We start from the raw sequence: 24352 nt of genomic DNA on the forward strand, positions 1-24352 counted from the left end.
GACACTCATTTCATGGCCTGTTTAGTCTACTGAGTAGTCCCAGGTTCCTCCCCCTTTTTCGCCCTCATCAGTGCGTAGATAGAAAGCAACTTTACCAATGAGTTATACCCCACGATATGTAAGTTGCATGGCTTATTCTTTCTCGTCAGGGCCACGTCTCGACGAGGAAGCGACAAATAGCAGCGAGCAAAGTCTCGGAAAAAACGTAAGACGGTTGACATGCATTTTACGCCGTTTTCATTCTACCGACGCCACGCCAGTGTAGACCCATGTCCATGCTCGGGTCAGAACCCCATGCGCCGGCTAGCCACAAGCTGGCAAGTCTTGTCAAGGTTACATGATCATGCCATTGATAATACGTCCACGACTCAATAGCCGCCGAAATCGCTGTCTTACCTTTTGATGTCATCTTTTTTTCCCTGGTCGACATGGATAACTGAGGTCCTGGCAACGCAACTAAACTTGGTTAGGCAGGTACAACATTCCTGTGTTGAAATCCTGAGCCCCCCGGCAACTCAGACCATGAAACCAACAAGTAATTTTGCCCGGCAAGGGGGGGATTATGATTTTCGGGTGGGATTTACGTAAAACAAACTTTGCTTATTGGAACCAGATTATGTCGAGACTCAGGATCCCCTCAGAGAGTTTCGAAACTTTCTGGTAACCCCTCAGGGTTTCTCAAGCTCACTTACCAAGAACCGCCTACTTAGACACTCTCAAAGAATACGGGGACCTTTCAGTTCAAGGACTCGGACCTAGTTTGGTGTACGAAGACGAGAGACACTGAGAGATTGTGTAAAGGGAAGTGATTTAATTCCTTTGGTCAAAGCTTTCGTGATACCCATCCCCAATTCACAATGCAGACAAGCCAAAAAGAAAAGCCACTCATCAGCTCATCCATCTTTCGCAGCATGCAGGCCCTCTGCCCTCTCGTTCTCGGCGTCCTCGCCAGCCAAGCTCTCGGCGCTCCCACCGTGCAGCCCGCCGCGGACCACGTCGTCAACGCCAATTGGGGCGGCGCCGTGCTCGAGGGCAAGGGCTACGACTACGTGACGGGCGTGCTCACGGTGCCCGCCATCAGCGGCCAGGCCGCGGACGCGTCGGCGTCCATCTGGGTCGGCATCGACGGCAACGACTGCCACACGGCCATCCTGCAGACGGGCATCACCGTCTTCGGCGACGGCAGCCTCCACACCTGGGCCGAGTGGTGGCAGTACGACGCCGAGGCGTACCCCGGCGCGCCGCTCGCCGTCGGCGCCGGCGACGCGCTGCGCCTCACCGTCCACGCCACCTCGCGCACGTCGGGCACCACCACCGTCGAGAACCTGACGCGCGGCGGCTCCCGGACCAAGACCTTTTCCAGCGTCACGCCCTACCCGCTCTGCGAGACGGACGCCGAGTGGATCGTCGAGGACTACAAGCACAACGGCCGCCCGGTCGACTTTGTCGACTTTGGGCGCTTCGCGTTCGCCGACGCCTACGCGCGCAACGGCGCCGGGCAGGCGGTCACGCCGGAGGGCGCGCAGATCCTCAACGTCCGCATCGACGGCGGCGACAGGACGCGCTGCGCCTCGGACCGCCGCGGCGTGTACTGCTCCTACGTCCGAGATTTTGGGTCGCAAGAATCGAGAAACACAACGGCCGCGGAAGCTATTGTTTGATATATATAAAAGGGGAGAGGAGGGCATGGGGTTATTTGTATCTAGATGAAGTAATATTTCGGACTAGTATTAATGATAATAATATTCATGTTGTTGCAATGTAAACTACCAACAGGGACTCGAACGGGATCAAATACATGTCAGCCCATTATGTGTTAGACTCAATTACAAACGGTCGCTAACGCGACGTTGATACAGTCCGACTTTCAGCTGTTGGTTGGCGGCGTGCCTGCACTTGTGACCCGTGTAGAAAGTTCTCCATTGGATGCAGAGAAAAAGAAACAGAGGGAAAAGTAAAAGATAGCATGAGATAAGATAAAATAAAAATATTCCCGTACCCAATCTTCTTCCCTGTTCCGAGTCGATTATTCACACGTTCTGATTGTTGTTTTCTATTGTTTCTTCCTCTTTTCAAGTTTAGCAATCATCCCTGTTCAGGTTCAAATCAACCCAACATGCTTTTCTCAAGACGAGTCCATCCTCAATGCTGACAATCTGTTCAATATTCATCAGTGTTTGACGTCACCAACGACGAGACAACGCCCACTACGGTTGTTGATGGTGGCCCGAAGTAGCCTTACTGTGGAAAGGAATGTGAAAATCATATTGCCACGGCACCGAGGCCCGGTGTGGAGGGCATCTATCCCCTCCTTTCTCTGGTGTAGGATGGCTATTTTCAGTCACCATCTGGCAGCCAAAGCATGCCCGGGGGGTGATTGCGGCGCCTTCTTTGGAGATTGCCGTCTTGGCACGCACATTGGAGTGTGTTGGAGGCCGTAGGGCTTGACTTATCAGTACGCGGCCCGGACCTAGCGTCGCACTGCGCAGGTCGGCACGATGGGATGATTCGACCCTGCCAAGGTCATATCGACGGTAGGCTGGAGTTCTGGATTGCATAAAAGAGTTTCCGTACCTCGCGGCTCTGAAGGGGTCATGGTTGTAGCAAAAGCTTGGGGGCAGTGGGTTCTGCTGCGGCTTGCAGTCTCTGAACCGGTGCGTGAGCTCTTTGGGAAGAGGAAGCAGTAGCTTGGACGATGAGAATAACACTTGCAATCTTCCTTTTTGATCATCTTACCATGAATATAGTAAACTTTCAGAGCGGCAGATCCGTACCTCAAAGTGCACCAACCTTGACTAAGATGATGGAGGCGGAATCAATTGGTGGTCATGGTGTCGAGCCATGGTCATAACAACCATCAGCAGACGCGCTGAAAACTTCAATGACTTAACCCCCCAGTCTAGAACTCTCTTCTTTCAGGATAACGTAAAGCGAAACCCCAAATACTGCTGGTCAGCACCTACTGATGGAATGAACAAAGATGCTTGCGGCACTCCCAGAGCACATCTGCCAACAGAGTCTCAAGATTACAGGGGTGTTTTACCATCTAATGAAAGCGTTATTGGGTCAAAAAGGCTCTCTTCGAGATTTTTCGATCATTCAATCTCGTTACAATGGCATAGGAGCCTGGCACTCGGTCGGCAAGTTGGACAAGTTGCCCGACCTCGGCGCGGCCAGGACCCCCGCGGCCAGCCAAGTCGGCACACTTGAAGCTATCCTATACACAACCATCATGAGAAACATTTGAACCCAGTGCTATCATTATTGCACAAACCTTTCTCTTGGTCGTTGAATTCTGCGGTTCATCATTCTCTGCATCGTCGTCGTCGTCGTCGTAGCCGGCCCAGCTATGATACCAGCGCAGGAACCACACGACAACGATGAATGCAGTGTGAAGCATCCAACCATGACGTGGTACGGGAGATTATTTGGTAATCGACTTCTCCTTTGGGTTTTTTCCCATGGTTCACAGATCTCACAAGTGGTTGACAAAGTCACAAATCTAAGTCGCTGTCTTTGGCAGAGTGACCTAGTATTCATAATGTTGGCTAGCCGGCTGTCGCGCTCCCTCACGTGTGGATGACATGGACAGATACTAAGCAGCATGTCATAGGACACGAACAGGTTTTTTCGTAAGCCAGGAATAGGTTTCAGCATCCTTTCTATTCCACTTGCTACACGGATACAGACATGCCGTTCATGACCATCCCGTCATGACCCTCCAGCCAATTGCCGACGTCAAGTCCATTTCTACTTACAGAAGCACCTGATTGTCCGGATTTCAAGTAGGTATGCCATTTTTAGTATCATTGTGATATAGAATCTGTTGTCATTACCCGGAGTGACTGAAACTTGAAGAGGGTACCAGGTCATGTCGTGCCTGGTTGCTACCCTATACCAGCGATGGAATTGCAACATATTCCCGAGTCCCTACGTCCGCCAGCCACGGAGTCGGCAGAATTCTGCGTACAAGCCTCGGTGGGAAATTGAACTATATCATGCGTAGATGTATAAAGCTGTCTTTTGACTTATATATGCGCAAATTAAGAGAGCAATGTGTATTGCGTCCATGGTACTCGCCATCTTATATACATAAAGCTGGCAATCACCACAAATAGCATGTACGGTTAATCCTGGACCCTTTGCAACGTCCAAATGCCCTGGCACTGTACTTGTCGCAAATCTTGACAACATTGCCACCAAGTTCCTCGAATGTGACACGCAGCGTTTACTAGAGAGAGCACTATTACACTAGAATCTGAGACAGCTTGACCTTGGAACCACCAGGGCTTACGCTAAGAGTTGTTTGACTATACTGTAGCCATGAACGTATCTGAACGCCCTGGTTTTCGGACCAGCTGCTAACGATTAGCTCGCTCTTGTGCCCCGATATCAAAACGTTTCCGAGTTGCAAAGGGGGACCCTGTAAGATGTTTGATGATTCGATTACCCCGCGATGCTCCCTGAAGGAGACGTACGATGGATGTGCCCATGACTCGTTTCCGTCTCTCTTTCATTGCATGGAATGGAACTACTACCCTGAGCGTTGCAAGTCTCCTCTTTTGCTAAAGATACATCTCCCCCCCCCCCGGATCACGATGCCAGATGCGCGCGCACGAACCTGGTGGCCCGAATACCCCGGAAGGAGCCGAGCCATCCTTCTCAGTTCTGACAACTGACCAAACCTTGCCGCCACAAATGCAACCCAGTTCAATGTCAATACTTGGACGTTAGCTGAAAGGGGATATATAACGAGAAGCTGGTCACGCTGGAAACCGTTCCTTGAGCTCGGTGCAGGGCCATTCGCGCGGACTTCGCACTAGTTTCTGCGAGGTGCGCAGGCTGAAGCGCATGCGATGTCCGGCCAGAACGATTACCCCGGCCACAGAAACTCGCAACCTTGCCAGGATGTTGGTAACTATCCTTACTATTAGACGATGACCATCCGAGGAGACAGTTGTCTTGAATATGACAAGTCAGTCAGTCAGTCCGTCAGTCAGTCAGTCTTATGTGCCCTTCATCCGTTCCTTGCTGTCCAAGACAGGAAAGCCCAGAGTATAGCAGCACGGCAGGGTGCAACTACATCAGAGCTTGAACACATCGATCGCTTCGCCTTCTGCTAGAAAGCCAAGGACTACTAGACTGTAAGTATGATGCGCAAGAGAAAACAAAAAATATCCACACATTCGAAACATCCTGATTTGCTTGGCCCGGCGCGGAGAATAGAAAAGGCCTTTCAAAAAGCCTTGCCGTAGCTGCACGGGCTATGTGCCCGTCTACTTTCCGGTCCAACGCTTTGTCCGATTTTCTCTAGTCCCATTTTCATCTCTGATTCTTTTTGATCTTGACAGCCTTGCCACTGAGTGTGGACAATCTTGTGCCTTTGCCGCCTTGCTCCCTCCCCGACAAAAAAAGACTCACTGGGCGTGTAAGCGAAAGATTGAGAACTCGGAGACAGTCCAGGCCAAAAAGATTTTGTCCGCATCAGAGCTTTATCGAACTAGTAATATGAAACATATCAAGTTGTTTTATAGTCCCCTTCTATGCCCACAGACGCCATTTCCTCGTGAAACGGTGGCGTCTGTGCCAAACCACCCATTCTCTCTCTGCTCACCTTGGGGTTGGTGACACTCTTTTGCGTCTTCGCGCCCGCACGACAGAAACTTGCTCTATTTTTGACTTTACGATTGCCAATGGTGTAATCGTGCAGCCGTCCTTTGTGGGAGCAGAGCTTCCGGGCTCAAGTCTCCCCAAGCTCGCGGCAGCGCCCACGTCCCAATGCAGCGATCTTCCGCATTCCAGTCATTGCAGAAACCACCAGCCACAGCCATCGCCAATATACACACACACCCACACCTTCCTTTTCTGTCCCCCCTCCCTCCCCCCGCTTGACCCGTTTCGTCTTTTACCTTTCTAGTCACTGTCCTTCACCTTTCCTCCTTCACCATCGCCCTTACTCGTGAGCAGAAGGGAGGGGGGGGGGGGAAGCCCAGCCCACCACGGCGTTGGTTGCTCGTCTCCCTCTCCGACAGCGCGGTTCTCCCGCCCCAAAGAGGGCTGTCGCTTCTGCTGCAACCACCATGAGGACCAAAAAGGGGGCCACTTGACCGCCGGAGTCGGTGTTGCCGCTGTTCCCGTTCGAGCCGGGTCACGAAGCCCTCCCTCATCCCGATATCCTTACTGTAGACACGCCTTTGCTCCTCTTATGGCACACAGCATGCTGCGGAGGCGTGATGGCTTCAACTCCGCTCGTCTCCCCTCCCCCCTCCCTTTCTTTGCACTCCTTCTCCCATGGGGATGTTTCCACCTCACCGAGGTCGATGGCGTCAGAGTTTGCTGCTGCGGCCGCGCCCGGCTACTTCCTCTGCTCGCGCATCCCGAACTCTAGTGTCCACGAGGGGCGGGCGGCCCTCCTCGGTGTCGTGCCGCCCCCTGATCCGTGACTTGTGTCCGCCTAGTGGGCTCCTTTTGCACGGCTGCTAACGGGGCTTTGGCTGTGGGAGTAGGTGTGCGTGTAATATGGTCCGCGGTTAACGTTGGGCATTGCAGGCAGATTCTGAACAATGCCTGCACAGTCATCTTATAGTCTCTTGCCAGACAGATGTAGACCCTCACTCTGTGATATCCAGTGTTACCACTACCAACGAATCAGATCAGGTAGTTTAGCTGTATACCTCAGCTCATCTTCCACCAGTCAAGGTTACATTCCGTGTGTAAGCGAGCCCTGTGCCGCGGACTGTCTCCGAAGGCATGTGCAAGGCCCTTTCAGCACCAAAAGGACCACGAGGGCAGCCAAGATAGCCGCTTGGAGAAAGTCTCACTCCTTTCCCTATACTTCGGTCTCTGCTGTTACATTCCTTGAATGCCCAAGAAACCACCATACCCTACATACAGGTGGGATGGGCGATCGGATAGCGCGCCACCAAAGGCAATCAAGCACCAAAACCTCCGACACTGGGCTCTCTCCCACACTCCTCGTTGATGTGGCCGGGGGGGAATTTGTCAACCAAGTACCGCTATGAAGAAAGAAATAGTAAAGAATCAGAGCGCCACCGCCACCACCCCTCGACGACAAAGACGCGTAACGCACGTACCTGCAATTCGCGACGACGAAAACTGGCGTCTGCGTTTCTGCGATGCAACAACACGCCATTCATTCGCTGGTTGCTTCCTTCGGTTAGGCGGCCGGACACAAAAAAAAAAAAAAGATCACATGATGACTTTCTGTTTCACGTTAAACAGGCGGCCGCATTCGTAGCCTGCCTCAGACACAAGTTCGCTGATGAGCCCTAGCTAAACCGTTGAAGCCCGATTCCTCGCGCGCTGGCTTTGCCTGCTACAAGTCTGGAGCTACCGGTAGACAGCCAGTCAAGTTATGCGGAGCGCTGAGACATGGCCCCAAATCCGGCGTTAGCTTTTCTTCTCGATATCGCCAGAATGTCTCAGCCCTGCGTCAAGTCGTAATCTTCCGAGGCAGACGGCGGGTTTTCTCCCGAGTTTGTTCCCCCTCTCAAGTTTACACCGCATCCCGGCCAGCTAGTAAGTATGCGCCGCCGGCCCTTGCCGTTCATGATATGTCATTGTTAACCGTGCGATGCAAGGAACCAGTCATCTTTTCTCGACCTGTTGTTTACTGTTCAGCTTTCAAGTGTTCACCTATAGCCGCAGATGGGGATAAATAGCCCGGAGGTAGTCGCACGATTCGCCGTGGCACTAATGCACCACCGTTTTTTCTCATCTTTTTCCCCAATCGCCATGTTTCCTCGGACGAGTGGCCGATTCGATCAGTCATTCAACTGTATTCTCTTTCTTGACCAGTCTTCACACGCCCCCTCCCCCATAGTATGGGCTCCAGTCAAGTGTATTAGTTGCAAACTCTGCCGCCTCTTAAATCAGAGAGGCGTCTCCTGTCCAGCTGACTCTGGCCATCTCCTGCCCGCAGTTGCCCCATGCTCGTAGCACCGAATACAGATTGACCTGTCCACTTTCTACCGACTTCCATTTCCAGTTTCTGATGCCTTCTTCTTTTTCTTCTTCTGTGGGGCTGTCCGCACTATTCCCACTACTTGGAGGTGGTGATGCGAGCCCTTTGCCCTAATCCGGCGAACAGGGGCGACACACCAGTCAACGGGAAGACAACCTTGTGCTGTATTCTTGGGCTATAGCACTTTGATTAATAAAGTCCAATTAATAGCTCTAGCAAAGTCATGCGGAAAGCATCTCGCTAGTCGCATCTCTATGTGAACAGACGCAGCCTTCACAATAAGAGAGGGGAAACAAAGCGAACGCCGTGTGAGGGTTAATGTCAATATGAAGGTTCTTAACCGCGATAGATTTGAGTTACCGAATGGACCTCTCCGCTCCTTCGCAACGTGCTTGTTCTCTTGAATCCTCTTTTCGCCTTTCCCTATGGTGTCTCTCTACTTTGCGTCTAGGAAGCCTCTGTAGCCCACTTGTACAAGAGCCCCTCTTCTCGCTGTTTCCGGTTGACTTGAGCAAACTGGTCAATATACCTCTTATAGTACCGCAGCGGTCTATGAAATGCAGGAGACATACGTATCTACCCACAGGTGATCCATTCCGAACGTCACCGCCGCGTTTGGATCCAAGCCACAGCAGGTGGAAAGATCTTTGCCAAGGGCGAGCGGATTTTCGCAGTTAAGCATCACCAGTCATCACCCTCACAGTTGCGGGTGTACGCTGCCGGAGCCTCCCGCCTTTCAGCGCCCCAGTGTTTGCCTCCTACTCCCTGACCATTGTTCGGGTGCCTCGTCCGGATGACCCTAATGTAGGTACCGCCCGCCAATCCTCGGTAGTGCACACCACACCAAATCCGAGTCCGCAAGCCGGACAGGAAGGGGGCCCCAGGATAAGGGCCAGGTGCCCGCCAGTCCGCCACTGCAACAAGGTCAAGCCAGCCTTGGGTCGTGTCCCATCCTCCCGGTAGAAAGGCTGTTTGGTTTCCAACACCCCTCCATTCTGATTCCCCTCCCCCCCTCCTCCTGCCCCTCCAGCCCTCCCACCACCCCAAGTCGTCGACCTTGCGTCATCCCCTCCCACGTAGTTTTCTCTTGTCTGCACCGAGTTGCATGCTAGATTCCATCCTTCGGGCTAATCCCGAACCCAAGAGGCGGCGCTTGAATCAGGCGTGTGAGAGACCCAGGCCATGCCGGCCATCTCTACCTTTCGCGGCGTATTATCGAGTAAGGCCGCTCCCGTCCCCGAGACCGACAAGCCCGACCAGTCTCCTCTTTGAAAAAAGGGGGGGAAAGCAAACGGGCCCTTACCATGGCAAGTTCTCTTGCTCAACATCAGAACGCCACCCTCCTGCCCGTACATCCCCCACTGTGACTGTGGTCTCCGCCAATAAACTAGAATACTTGCCCTCGCCCGCTCGCGAGTGAGTTTGTTGCTTCTGCTCGGACCCCAACTCTGTCTTCTGATTCGACGCAAGTCTTCGTGGGCACCTCCCAAGCCCGTGTATGCTCACCGCCCATGACAGTATGCAGTAGGCCTTTCATTGTTCTGTGGGTCATGACGGTTTAGTGAAATTCGCGTTTCCCGTGTGAGAAGGGGGTGTACTGGTATGATAGTCGCAGAGCTGATTAGCAGTTAGCAGCCGTAGTCAGCGACTGCCTCAAACTATCCCTGTTAGCTTTGAATTTGGTTCACCGTGACCGTCAGAGAACTCAAAACAGACCAGCTCGAAAGAGATGATGCGAGAGAAAGTAGTATAAACGTCACGAAAGGCGGCACTCACTTAGTCAGTCGTCGATGCTTTGCATTGGTCGTCACCTCTGCACTGTCGGCCATGGCCATCTGTGAAATAGGAAGCATCACAGAATAGCAAAGAGCGAATTTAAGAACATTAGTGGCCTGCATTGCTAATAGAATTACATAAAACCAGGGAACCAAACAGTCCGTCTGTAATGCAACAGTCAAGTCCTACTGGAGGTGACATACCCAGAAGCTCGGTAGGAGCTTCAAACAAGTATTTGCGCTCCAGGTTCGGCGCGCTAAATGTTTTGGTAAATATAACAGGGTCAACAGGGATATAAACAGGGAGCCAAAAAAAACAAAAAACCAGCCAACCGATATGTGCCGTGAGGCGTAACCATCTTCGTACGTTTAGTCAAAAAAAAGACGAGCATTTATAAAAACACCGCGGTGGCCAGTCGAGTCGAACAAGCGATTGCGCAGCACGACCATGTGCGGGAAAAGGGGACAAACAAAAAGATTCTGCGCAGCCGAGAGCGAAATCGAAAAGAAAGAAAAGAAAAAACACGTCTCAAAGATGCCAAGAAAGATAAACAGATGCTGACTGAGCGTTTGTTGCCAAACTTGGAATTCCGTCTAGATTTGCGCCGTTCCGGTGTTTAAGTTTTTCTGTTGTTTGTTATGGTGGTTGCTGTATTGATTGGTATGCTCTGCGCGCTGTTGGTGCTAGCCAATGCGTGAACAAACACACTCCATCGCATGGCCCGGTCCCACGTGCGCTGCCAGCAGCAGACGGTGGAAAGCATGTTGATCTTGCACAGTAATGCGAAGCCAGCCAAGTAGTCCCAGGGACATCCAGATATCAGTGGGGAGGGCCTGTTTTAATCGCGAGATGGGGGACCAGCCCCGTCCCTTGGACGATTTAGACGATCAATCATACCCTTATCGATGTCGTTCTTGTCTACCAAGTTGCTCAAGCTCATTTTCGATGTTGGTGCCTGCGGAGTCTGCGTCACAGGCACACCAGGCTGGCGAACTGGGGTAGAAGCGCCGCTGGAGCCATTATGCCCACTAGGTGATCGGGATTGGGTGCCAGCAGTGGACGCAGTAGCGGTATGTGGGCTGTGCCGAGCAGCGGGATAAGGGTAGTTAGCACCACCAGGGCTGCTCTTGCTGGAGAACTCGGCAGGGGATCGCCTGCGTGCATCATCATCGTGAGCGCTTCGAGGTGCCTGTCTTCGCCAGTCCTCGTCTCGGTCTTGAGCGTCCCTAGATCGCTTGCCGACAGCAAGGGAAGGGTCCTCTCGGGGATCTCCACCATGGGGTGCAAAGGGTTCGGTCGGTGACTGCGCAGACTGACCATAGTACGCACCACCTGGCGGCGGCGGTCCGCCATGATGAGGGGGGTAATGGTGACCGCCAGGTACCGAATTGGGAGCAAGGGGCTGGCCGTATGCGCCAAAGAGCTGTGTGCCAGGAGGAACACCACCTTGAACAGCAGATAGTGGGACAAAGGCCGTAGAGCTCGAAGAAGAAACGGGCTGGAAAATACATTCCTGGTTCATTCTTGCGCAATTCTGGCACTTGCCCCCCGGGGCGCTCTGATAGCCACTGCAGCGTATCTATCGTCTGTTAGTGCGTGGCGGTTAGTAGAGTGAGGGACAGCAGATACACACCTTGCGCTTTCTGCAGTATCTGCAAGCGATGGAGGTTCGCTGTCGCGGTGCTGCTTGCGCCATGGCGGGGCCGACCCCCTGGCCAAAATCAGGAGGGTATGAGCCAGGCGGAGGACCGCGATAGTCACGAGAATAGCCATTTGGAGGCGGACCCTGCTGACGATAGTAATAGTCGGGCGGGTAGTCGCTGTACTGAGGGTGGCGTCTGTCATCATAGTAGCTGCTGCGATGCTCTGGCGGATACGCTTGCGAACGATGATCAGATCCGGCCTGTAGAGGAGGCAGATAGCCCGAGGGGTGTCCGCCGGATTGCGCAGGAGGCGGATATCCATTTCCACTATTGGGCGAGGCGTACCGTGGATCCGGGGGATAGCCGCGGCTAGGAGGAGGTTGTCCTGGATAGCCTCCTCCGTGAGGATCGTGCATGGATGGTAAGGTTACTGAGGCTGCCATGGTGCCTCGTGGTTCGGTTGCGTGTCGAGCTTCTTCAAGAGAAGGGCGAGAGTGTGGCGAAGATTGCGAATGATCCTCTGGGCGAACGTGCTGAGGATACTCTCGACGATAACGGTCGTCGGCCATGCTATGTCTGTCCTACAATGGACACTGGGGGCCGGGATACAGCCACTGACCAGTAGGTTAAATTGGCGAGGGACGGCGGAGAGTCTGACGAGGTAGACAGTCAAAGTCGCATTTGATGACGAGTTTAAGTTGGAAGTCGGTGAGGGTGATGAGGTCAGGGTAGAGATTATGCGCCGATGAGAAGTGGCAAGTTGCGCAAGTAAATAACTGTAGCGAGGCGCGTTGTATCTTTGCAACGTAGATCGAACGCGGCTTCTTAGCGAGTCGGTGGACGTCCTAAGGAGTGGCTGCGGTGGATAGCGCGGCCAGATGGATGACAGTGACTTTGAGGCAGGGTGTCAAGAACAGAGCCCGCATGTAGCTGTTTTGAGAAATCAAAATGACAGCCAGCAAGAGACGTACGGGATGCGCGCGAAGCCCTTGACGGATGCGTAAAAAGAGGGTTGTCGCAGGAAGAAGAAGCACAGAGGCCGGCTGGCGGTGGAAGTAAATGGCAATGTGGTGGTGGGGAGAGAGGGGGGGGGGGGGGGGGGCGTGTGTGTTTGAAGAGGGTGGGCCGTATGTATATACGTTAGCGGGAGAGAGCAGAGACCATCTGAGCGGGAATGCAGAAGCGGGCGGATGGACCGGTGTCTTGCCGCTCCCAGCGCTGGGCCTCAAGCCAAAGGTGCTAAGAGTAAGTAGGGGCGCCCTTGCACCCTAGACAGAAACTAGTCGAGGTTTCCCAGCTCGTTCTCGTCGTTCGCTGTGGGCGTCGCTAAGAATCCGCCCCTAAGGCAAATTACGGGTCGTGGCCTGACTTGCGACCCTTTGCGTCGCTCGTTCCAAGCCAACGGGAGCAAGATCGTGGGCGACAGAGCTGCTGAGTCGCCCAATTGCCTGTCCACTGACTAGCTAGACAATGCCCCGAGGGGGTGTGTGGCCTGCGACTCAGTTAGACTTTTCCGCTATTATGACACGGCACAACTGCCCCAGAGTTGAACAGCTCTGCGCCGCCGCCCTGCGCCGCCACGGCCGAGATCTAGTGTCTTGGGATTGCTACCCAGCTGCCAGCGAACCACCACGGCCCGGCGAATGCGAGGGCCCTTGTAGTGCAGTGGCAAGGACAGAAGCAACCAACCGGCAGGGTGCAGAGGATTTCAGGCTGGGGGCGGAGCGACAGCTGGGTGGCACAACGCTGCGTGACCCTCTGCTGTGATGCCACCGATCGTGACAGTTTGCCCTCAGTGGGAGCAAGAGCCTGCCTGCCATTGCTCGAATTGGTACACAAGCTCACGATCACCAGCAATTGCTCCTGTCCACGGCGCGCGAGGCGCAGCCATTTGGTGAATATCCCGGGCGGCCAAGCTCATAGTCGTCAATGTTGACGGGGAATACGCACCGTTATAGTATGCAGCGATAAATGACGGGATTTGGCTCTCTCGATATCGGCAGACCCCTCGCGATTGTAGTTGCGCCCGTTGAACAGTATGTGAGCAAGGAACGACTCGTGCAAGGTCGACGCTGGCGGTGATGATGCCTTGAAGATGACGCCGTTTGTTGCTGCGCAAACGGGACCTGGTTACGCGTGTGGCCGTTCAATTCGGAGAGATGGGATGTTAAGGTTTGGCACCGAAAGCGGTGTCACCGTGGCACAGCAGGGATGTCAGGATAATCGTCAATGACACACAACGGTTCGCGGGAGCGATGTGAAAGGCTCGCGAGTTCTGATTCCAACCGTAGCTCCGTCGCTTTGAGAGACGACACACGCTTGAATGTTCTGACAATAAGCGAGAGTCAGAATTCCTAGGTTGGTGGAGCGGATGGGAGTTATCCAAATGACGAGGTGTCTGCTGCCCAATGTCCAGGCCGGAAGTCAGCAGGAACAGCAGCTTACGTGCTACAGAATGTGCGGAAGCCTCGTCGCAACATCCAGTGAGTGAGTGAGTACCGGTACTCCGTACGAGTAGTGCCGCACGCAACAACATAAGGGCAGTGCTCAGTAAGTAGGACGAATGTGCAAATACGTTCCAGTGATGAGAAGGGGGCGTCAACGTAGCAAAGGGCAAACTGGGCCTATTCGCTTGGCTGTGTCTGTCCTTTGCTACAGGCTTGTTGGCTGGCCCGCGACTGGTACCAGTACTGAGTACTGGTACAGCAGGATGACAGCAAAGGCAATGGCAGGCTCCGCGACAAGAACAGGCCCCTTCCGCCTCCCCTCCCGCAGTCTGCATAACAGCTGGGTTGCGCTCCGCGAATGGTCTCTCACACCATCTGGTAGCCGAGCCACCGCCGAGCCATTGCCCACCTCCACTAGTCTAGTGCACCTCTGCACCTCCCACTCCCACCAGCTCAGGGAAGAGACAACAAGCTGTGACGCAACATGAGCGTTTTGGTAGGGGGCGTGCGGTGGTGGCGTTGAGGGGAGTGTTGAAGTTTGGTCAGGAGGTCGTACGCTAGAACTGCCCTTTGGTCCCGCGCGGCGCCCGTTCCCGGAGCGGCCTGCAGGTCGCAGAGGCGGCCGCAGCATGCACGAGCTGTGTGCTTCTTTCTCCACCATTGGCGCGCTCGCCCCAGTCCTAGAACACATTTAGAGGCTTCTTTTTTTTCTCTGAGACGAGTCCTCACCGGGGGCAGCCCGATGTATTGCCAGCTCTGTTATGCCTCGGTCAATCTTTGTAGCGTTGGTCTTGTCTACCAAAAGAGCGCGCCGTCCTCTCTCACAGTGATTATGCCCAATTGATTGCGAATTAGCTCTCGACTCCTCTTGCTATAGCCGGATTTTGCCTGGAGCGGTGGTTCATTGCCCAGCTTGCCACTGTAACTAATGGACCGACAGAGGTAGGTACACGTTGAGGGTACCAGGCAGCGGAGTGAGCTGATACTTGGATGCTGAAACCCGAGTCATTTGTTATGCTTGGTATATGACGTCGATGCCATGCGTTACAGCACCGAGTGGTGGGCAATTCGCGAGGAAATCGGTCCGGCCACGAGCTATAATTGACAAACAACGAATTGAAACATATGTCCTCTCTTGACGGGCAGTATACGTTGCACCCAAAAAATCTGCGAGCCCATAGAAATGCGAAGAAATTCTTGGTTCTCGGGTTCTACTTTCGGGCTTGACCCGGATTCGTCTGCATAATCCACCCCTGTACAGCTGGGCATCGAACAGGCACAGCCTGGACATTGGGGTCGCGCCGGCGCCTGCTGACGGTTCGCGCCGGTGCTTCCCGCAGCTACCTGTAGGGTTTGCTCGTCGACGGCACCAGCCGGTCTTGAACTTCCCAACGCTGATATCATCGGCTTCGCAGAGTTGCACTTTGGAATAATAATATTTATCCGCTTTGTTGGTAGGGACGTAAGTTGGACCTCACTGTTCGAAGAGGTGGTTCTGACTCTTAGCATCCAGCCTCCGAGGGTCAATAGTAGACTTCGTGTAACTCAAATTCGGCCCAACGATATAGAACAGCTGCTTGTACCACTCGAACTGAAACCCAACATGGATGTATGGTAGTGATTGCTAAGCGCCTCGCGTGCTCGAGGGGCGTAACGCGACAGAGTCGACGGTCAGGGTTGAAAGAAGATAGGCAACACGCTCTACAGCCTCCGTACCAGTACTGGGAGGCTTCTGAGCATGGGTCATAGGACTAGCCGAGTTTCGCTATCTGTTGTTTAGCTCAGTATGTTGGCCGTTGTATATCCTTGCCAGCATGGCGCGAATGGCACCCACTGGATGCGCATATGACGTCGCACAGATGCCAACCCATGCAAATGGAGCCGGATCAGACAGTCAGTCTGTGAAGAAAATCATGTGCTACTACTGGGAAGGAGCTGCATGGGTGTGCCATGTCTGGAGATGGCTTTGACTTTGGGGCATGATAGCAGACGATTCAACAGCGTACGTACACTGATAGTCTTATTGTGTAAGACACGGATGCAAACAAGCATATCAGTACTGGACTTTTCTGTTGCTCGCCTGCCAAGAAATAGCAAAAATCCAGATCATGTTTCGAATTCCCATCTCGTGGTATGTTGCTTGTTTGCGCTGGAAAGAGAAGCCTTGAAATGGTGACTTCAGGTAGCCAAGCACGCCGCTAATTCCCTCGGCAGATGGACAGTAAATTTATCTGCTACCCGTGCCTCTATGTAACGGCTTTCGTGTGAGCGTTTTGGACAGTTTATCTGGGTGTTGTAATGGTTGAAATCGACATCAGCAGACGGTGTTTGGGCTGAATCATCGGCACGTGTGATGCGTGCCTTATTAGGCGGTAGCTAGGTAGGCACCTTATGTGAAATCCGCACAAACACCAGGTGCATCTTGCATCAGCCCTTGCATCTTGGGAAAGTTTTCAACTCGATGTCGCATCTCTTGGGCTAGAAAAATTAGAGAGCTCTCTATTATTTCACACCAGCAATGTGTACGATGCTGCGTTTTGATAGGCCCTCCAGAAACGCAAGCTTCAGCACCATACGCTAATCGTACCTTACAAACAGTGGGCTGCAGAATCCGTTCGGTGATGTGCTGTCCAAACCCCCCAGGTCGTGCCTGGTTCATCGAAGCAAACAACCGCGACTCTATTTTCGCTCGCCAATCATACTTGGAGCTCCTTGATTTCTTGAGCCAAATGTGGTTGTTTTCATCAAAGGCTCTCGAAAAGTGGTGGATCAGCCCCAACAGAAGAGAGGCGAGCAAATCTCGCAAACCTTTTCAAGGATGGTGCCGCCCCCAGGGCGTGTACATATCTCCAAGTTGGCGAATCCGCGCCGCAAATACCATCCTTCTAGCACTGCGTGCTGGCCTGGTGGCGGTGGGTCATTGCACACAAGACGACCAAGGGGGCCTCACACGGGCGGCGACGTCACTTCTGCCGAATCGCAAGGAGGTTGCCCTGTGGAGGACACTAATGGGCCATAGTGCCTCCCGAGGGTCTGGAAACGCACCGAACCATGGCTATTACCAGGAACCTGGCTGTGGTGGCTACCCAATTACACTGCGTAGCAGGGGCTTGCTTGCCATGTGGTGCCCCCTCTGCTGCACTACTGAGGGGCTGCCAACTCCACAACGACAGGCGCAGTGGCACTGGACAGTCGGAGAAGCCTATCCTGGGACACCAGCCGCAGCCAGAAGTGCGGTCAGAGAGCTCTCGTGACGGGCGCTGAGCCAATGGCCGAAAGGAGAAGCAGGCGTCCGACGACGGGTGGCTCGCGAACTACGCTTTACAGGCCCAATTTTCGCCGCTTTACTGGTACAGCCGCTCACACGTTCGTGTCCGGAGAAAGAATTTCACGGCATCTCGTGAGCCGGCCTTTGACACGAATCGAGTATCGACCCGGTGTGGTTGGAACAAAAAAAAAGGAACAAGATGCAACCAGGCTGTCGAAGCTTGACTCTCGCACGTCAGCCGAGCTTGGTACCTCGGCGCCAGTGCCAACTTCCTCCCGGACATGCAAGGCCCCCAGACTGATCGGGCCGCGCCATGGCCAGTCCCCCTGCAGCAGCATCACTGGGCACCGAGCGAATCTTCGCACAGGAGGCTTTCCACGTCACATAGTTTTTGCGCAAACAATGATTCAGTCATTGTATTCACTTGCCAGCCAGTGAAACCGCCTGCTTCAACAGCCCAGGCATCCAGGTATCAGGCTTTACACTAGCGTGGCGTGTCTCACCGGGAAACAAGATTCAGGACCTGGGTTATTATTCTGGCAGCCACGACGTGTACAAGAACGAGATGAAGTCGACAGAGATAGCGTCGCGAACGAGGGACATCAGCACCGGCTTGTGGTGGATCACGTTCATGGTGGCTTTTGCTCCCGGCGACCTGATGATGTTGCCGTTTCCATTGGCCGGAGATGATGGAGTAGAGCCGGCGCGCCGCAAGGGCTGCCGCAAGGGAAGCTTGCAGATGCCAATTGGGGAGCCACCTGCAGGACACCTATCGACTGCATGAGCGCTAGCACTCTGGCTGCAGGCGGGCCAGTCCTAATTAGTGGATTGTCGAGGCAGCAGGCGTGAGTTTAGTATCTGCGACGCAATGCACGATGGTGTGTGTGAGTCGCAACAACGCAAAAAAAAAGAAAAGAAAGAAAAGGAAAAGGAAGAACAAGACGAAGGCGGAGAAGGATAACAATCAAAAGCGAGGTGAGAGGTCCTTTGGCTCAACTGCATCAAAGGTTTACTCCAGACCTGTGTGCACCTACTAAGAAGTTATGGAGGACGGTCAGGCCAAGCGTAATGGTAAGACGATACCACGTTTTAGCCCAACGTTCAACTTCGGACAGATATGGACTGGAGTCATTATTCCCTGAGAAACAAAGGGCGACTTGTTGCGTTTACTGTGTCGTTGCAGGGCAGTTGATACCAGGCGAAGGTCATTGTATAGGAGAGGGTATTTGCACAATCGTGACAATTCGTGACTTAGCTTGTCGTATAAATTACCGAGCGTGTACACGTTTCCCCGGAGCATACTTAGTGTCTGGGCTACGGTACCACCATCACCATTCTCCTATTCGATTCGTACCGTTTATTAATAAAAGCTGGCGATGGCATGTGGTGGGGGCACAACCCCAGACGACAGCGGTGCTGGTGACGTGACCAGTTGTAGCATTGTCACAGCTTTTTTCTCCCCTCGCGAAGCAGCCTCTTTGTTTAGTGAAGAGACCGAGGCATACGGGGCAAGGCACACTGGCTCAAAGCAGAGCAATCAACAATGCAAAGTCGATCATATAACAGACAGCTATGAAACTGGAAAATACCCGTTTTACATTGAGCCTTTGTTTAGTGACGGTGGGCTGCCTTGGCCGAAGCTACCTATAGCGGGGACAGCCACTAATCAAGCCACAGGGGGCTTGCTCACCGCTGATGGGTAGCAGTCATGTTGTGGCCAGGGAGAAGAGACGGGAAAAGAAATGCGACGGCGAATAATAAAAAGGGGGAGGGGAATACAAACAATGGTTTTTTTTTTCTTTTTTTGGTCATTATGAGTGTATTTTGACGGGAGAAAGTTCAAGTGGATTTGAGAAGGCGTCACATAGCTTGATGCAGAGGCAGAACTTCATGCCACCCTGACAATGATTGGGCTGCAATGGCAACTGCCGAGCACTGAACTTTGCAAAGAGGTGCGCTGCACTGCACGTCATTGATGGGTGGGTGGGTGGCTGCATGGGGATGATTACCAATGGATCGGAATAGGGTACATCATACATGGCATGATCCTGTTTGTTGATGGCTCATTTGTGTTTGTATGCGCATTGCGTCTGTTCACCGAGAGGAGAGGGGGGTTATGAAGAAGGGCGGACAAGAAGGCGACAGCTCCCGTCACGAGCAGGGTTGAAGTGAGTGAATGAGTGAGTGAGAGTAATAAGAGAGTGAGAGAAGTGAGTGAGTGGGCTTTTGCTTGTTCGGTGGTGTACTTATGGAGGGGCGGAAGGGAGGGGGAAAAAAGGCAAAATGCGACCCAACCAGAGCTGAGATGTGAGGGCGGATTTTGCCGCATTTTTCCCGCACCGGAAGATGAATGGTTCCAAAAATGATGATGGACGGGTTCTGTTTGCGGAAAGAAAAGCAAATCTGCATTCATACTAATAGTCAGCCCATGCTAGTGATTGAGTAAGTAAGTGAGTGAATGAGTGAGTGATTGAACTGGTAAATGCGATGACGACGCTATCGTGTACCGTGTTAAATACACACCCTATACTGTGCTTCTGGCACTGTCGTGGTGAACATGGAGGTTAGACTGATGACTGCGAGAGAGACAGAGAGAGAGAGAGAGTCATCGCCAAATCCCCCACCTTTTGGTGCCTAATAAACGGCGGCCCATGGCCCGTTCCGTGTTGTTATGATAGGGATATTGATTGCATGGCCAGGCCTCACTCCGCCTCCCTCCTTTCCCCCCTAAACGCCTCCTTGTCCTCCCGGTCCCCTCACCTCCTGTCCACTGCCCCCCCTGCCCGGTATTTCTTTTCTTACCCCCCTCCCCTCCCTTTGTAATTCGCCAATTTTACTTTTACTTTTTGTCAACTGCTTCTTTCTTTATTTTATTTTTTTAACTGGGTCTGGTCACGTCGCCGTCTCCTCACGTGATGAAAGTCTCATGCGGGCGAGACGATGCGAATCGGCAAACATGCAGCCGCCCAGCGGGAGCGCCCCATAATTTGGGTCCCCTGGTCTAATCTCGACTCTCCCTATGTGATAATAATACTACTAAATAGGTAGTAAATATGTACTAAATACACAGTAATCTGTACTCGGTACTCTGTTACATATGCAGATGCGTTGATATAGCCAATTTGTAGCTCGTTTGCTACCTGACTATCTGGGTAGTAGTCGCAGGTATTATTCGTCCAAATTACATGTATCTGTCTTGCCAGCTAGCCATTCTTCATCACTCGCTATCCGTACCTACTATCCGTACTCCGTACCTACTACTCCGTACGTAATCCGTAATTGCACGGATTAGTAACCTGCCAGTCTCCGTCGGCCCAAGACGTCGCCGTCCAAGACGAGACGCTCCCCGCTCACCCCCTCCTTTCCTTGCCTGTTTGCCCGCCAAAGTAAAGATAGCCCCGTCCTGCCTTCTCCATCACCATCGTCACCGTCTACATCACGGTTCATCCGCAAGGCATTACCAAACACTTGCTCCGTCAGTTTGCTCATCGTGTCGGACATGTCCGAGATCCCACATTTACCCTACCTATGCGCTTCCCCTTCACCAGGCGTTGTCCTCAACGCAACGCACAGACTTCAAGTCCAGCAAACAAGCTCTCGATGCTTGCCTTGTGAGTTACTAGTGTCTGTAATATGTACGCCCCCCACCCTTCAATGGCCATGGAGAGCATCAATTAACAAGTCTTGCGCCACCCTGGCCGCAATCTTACGGTCAAGCCCAGTCCTTTTCGGGCGTCGTCGTCGCCGCCGCCGCCGCCGCCGCCCTCTCGTGTCCCCTCCCCCAATCACCCGCCAGCCCTGCATGACATGCACTACGGGCTCGGTCCGCCCACATTAGCAAGCGTCTCCTCCGATTGCCGACTACTTGTGCTTCGGCCTCTTCCCTCATTCGTGGCATCGCCAATTCACTCAACCGCCGTCGAATCACGTCGCCAAAGGAGCGCGGGGCGGGGGGCTGTCTGGCTTGATGGTTGTGTTTCAACCCAAACTTCTCTTTCCTTATGGGGCCGGGCTGCTTCCAATGCCTAACCTCGATGGACTGCACATCTTCAGGCTGCAAGCAGGGGGGTGTCAAGGCAGCAAAAATCCTCGAAATTGCCAGCCACACCAAGTTCGCTTGATCCATGAAATACTGGTCACTTTGTGGCCCCCTTGTCTAGGATCCAACCCCATCGTCCTGGGTACCTTCTTGCAGAAGCAATAAACCTGACGACTGGCTGCGCTACCAGTACAACGTTGACGCGAGGTAGAATGGGACGAGACATCCCGCCCTCGTGGTGGGGAAGAATCTTACTTTCTCCCAGCCTTGTCTTTGCACATGAATCAACGTGTGTACACTCTCCACTTCACCATCTTTGTTTCCTCAACTAATTGTCCATATTGCATGATTGCACCGCATGGCAAATGTCGTGGGAAAGCCAAGTTCAAAAGTTCTTTTGTCACAAAAAAAAAAAGAAGGAGAGAGAGAAGCCCACTACTTGCGCTCGGGAAACATGCCCGACCCGACCTTTCCCATGCCCGGCCCCCTGTTATAGCTCACAACCCTGTCCATGGGCGCAGCAGGCTAGCACGCACCCTGTCAGTTGAGTCTACCACGTATTGAGCGCTTCTCCAACGTCATTTATTAGAAGCCCAAGTATCCATGGCCTCTATTTGTGACTCGCTGAGAAGCAATGGCGGCGACCTCGCATACTGGTACAGATTCAGCTCGGCTGCCACTTATAGCGAGCACGATCCACCTTGTCTCATGAATGCTTTTGCTCCCCAGTCACTCGGGATCGCTTTTTGCCATGGAAAAGGCGGAGTGAATGACACGGGACCGAGCGTGCATGCAGGCTGACATGCGAGGTGCACATCTTGTGGAACTCGTGTCCAGAGCATGCCCAACGCGTGCAGAAGATTGGCATCACGATGCGCTGGCGGGTTCAGCCACCTGGCACCGACCCTGTCCAATCGACGGTGCGAGGGTGCACCCAAAGCCTGTTTGTATTCTTGGTGATATACCTTGGGAATTTCGTATGGCGGCCCGACGCACGTTGGGCATGCTCACACGCCATCGGGCAATGCCGCCCAGGCACCTATGGTCACCCCCATCGAAACTAATCCGTACACACTCGCGTGGAGTGTGAGCCCACTGTCAGCTGTCCGATTGCCGTCTTCAGTCATCAGCAAATAGCTTCCCGAATCAGTTCCCGCATCTGCTCCCGCATCAGCTCCCGCATCTGCCCGCAGTCTACTGATAATATTGGAGACGTCCCTGGCTAGGAATGCGTTTCCGGCCCCCGGGACCCGTAAACGGTTGGTCCCTCGCCTCCCTTTTCTTATTGGTAGATTCCACCACAGTCCTTGTGTCGGATCTGAGAATTGCGCCTTGCAAATGCATTTGCTGCGTAGGCCTTGGCCGAGGTCATCATCATATCATCGGTTGTTGGCTAGAGCGTCCGCCCATAACGCCATGGTTTGTCGGTCGCCGTGGATTTCTGTCGGCTGACCAGGTGCGACAGGACGAACCTGTATTGGAAGTGTCAAACTTGTAATTGCATCATGGCATTCGTAGAACTAAAAATGCACCAGTCACCCTCAACCGAGCGCGGAACGGAGCACCGAGTTATAGGCTTTCTGGAGAAACTTTTGCACGCATTCCGGACAGGTCAGAAGGGTCGAAATAGACATGCGATTCCTCCTGAATATTGCCGGCCACCGTTGGCGACAGCATAACTATCGTGACTCATTTGAATACGTCATCATCAGCGTGGTAAACATGTGAACAGCATATGACACGGGACTACACTCTTGAGCAAATTTTTTTTGTCATCGGTCAATTACATCTTCCATTGTTTCGGAAACTTTTTTCTGATTATGTAGACCTTCATCATGGACTGATCGATAATATCTAACATTGCGGAAAGTTTTGCTCAGGCACGACCAAAAAAGTCTCCGAAAAAGAAGTCTCCACGCGGCGTATAAACATCCCTAAAGCTCAGCAATCAAGCCTCGTTTGACAAGCCAGCAACTCAAGACCGGAACAGGAATTCAGTATAGTTTTTTTCTGTCGCACGCTACTTGTCATCTACTGTCTGAGACAATTTTCGACACCTGTGTGGAGCTTTCTGCAGCTTTTTACCACGTTTTTCATAGGTACTCAACAACGACAAATTCAGTTACCACACCACAGCCAGAATGTCTAGCTCTGCAGAGATCAACTCACAGTATTTCAAGTAAGTCAGCATATCCAACAATTGACCCCCCGATCTTTTTGGAGACCATCATCATTTTCGAATCTGTTTTATGTCTACTACGGGACATGATATCTCAAATGCAAGTTACCCTGTACACGCATCGCATCGCTGACACTAAACAAAGCAACATCGCTGCCGATTACGACAAGCGATTCGCCAATGTCCTAGAGCCTTTAAAAACGGAGCTTCGGGAAAATGCTGGGTTCATTGGCATTAAAAGTGGCGGAAGGCTGCTGGACTACGCTTGTGGCACGGGCTTCGTCTCTATTGTTTGTGTGACGCTGAAACTCTACCAAGTGTTCTCTCACTGACCTGACTTTTTCGAAATATTCAGTGTCTCTCTGATGTGATTGGTCAGGCCGTCGGCATAGACATCACCGAAAATATGATTGGTGCTTATAACGTAAAGGCCAAGAGCGCGGTATGTCTTTACGGAAATGGTACAAAAGCCCCTGTTGAGTTTTGCTAACTGGCATACCCTCTTGTTCTTTCTGATAGAATGTTCCTGAATATCAGCGGAAGGCTTATCTTGGCAATCTCCTTAGCAACCCGCCGTCTCCAAGTCTCGACGACAAGCTCTTCTTTGGGTTCGATGTTGCAGGTGTGGGTATGGGCTTTCATCACTTTGAGGATGTCACTTTGGCGGCGACGCGTCTGACAGAACGCCTCGCCGCGGGTGGCTCTCTGTTTATCCTCGACTTTCTGCCCCACGACCCTGATCTCAACCACAATGCCGCGCGCGGCGTGCACCACCATGGCTTTACGGAGGACAACATCCGTACGATGTTTGAGACAGCAGGCGCCGGAAGCGGGTTTGAGTACAAAGAGCTAAGCACCGAGGTGGTATTTGCAAATTTGCCAGGTCAAGGACAGCCTATGCATCGGAGGCTGTTTCTTGCCAGAGGCACCAAGACGGCCTGAAGGGAACTTTTTATTTTCTAGAAGTTGGGTCAACTTGCAGGTAGCTATATTGCATTGAGTTTATGGGGTCAACA

At 52.9% G+C, this 24352-nt stretch overlaps 3 protein-coding genes across 3 annotated transcripts; 2 read left to right on the forward strand and 1 right to left on the reverse strand.

Annotated features, from left to right (window-relative positions):
* Positions 1-857: 857 nt before the first annotated feature.
* V2A60_002120 (A4/G1 family peptidase) lies at positions 858-1661 on the forward strand (the record flags this gene model as incomplete). Its single annotated transcript, XM_083253472.1, has 1 exon — positions 858-1661. One exon carries the CDS (start codon positions 858-860, stop codon positions 1659-1661), a length of 804 nt encoding a protein of 267 aa, XP_083109598.1.
* An 8937-nt stretch (positions 1662-10598) lies between these two features.
* V2A60_002121 (Zn(II)2Cys6 transcription factor domain-containing protein) lies at positions 10599-11972 on the reverse strand (the record flags this gene model as incomplete). Its single annotated transcript, XM_083253473.1, has 2 exons — positions 10599-11339; positions 11394-11972. 2 exons carry the CDS (start codon positions 11970-11972, stop codon positions 10599-10601), a joined length of 1320 nt encoding a protein of 439 aa, XP_083109599.1.
* Positions 11973-23298: 11326 nt separating this feature from the next.
* On the forward strand, positions 23299-24278 carry V2A60_002122 (S-adenosyl-L-methionine-dependent methyltransferase; the record flags this gene model as incomplete). The annotated part of the gene is made up of 4 exons (XM_083253474.1): positions 23299-23336; positions 23482-23626; positions 23692-23778; positions 23856-24278. The coding sequence occupies 4 exons, from the start codon at positions 23299-23301 to the stop codon at positions 24276-24278; spliced, it is 693 nt and encodes a 230-aa protein (XP_083109600.1).
* Positions 24279-24352: the final 74 nt, after the last annotated feature.

The sequence above is a fragment of the Cordyceps javanica genome, chromosome 1 (genome assembly GCF_051103115.1).
Source record: "Cordyceps javanica chromosome 1, complete sequence".
In the NCBI taxonomy this organism is placed as follows: Eukaryota; Fungi; Ascomycota; class Sordariomycetes; order Hypocreales; family Cordycipitaceae; genus Cordyceps; species Cordyceps javanica.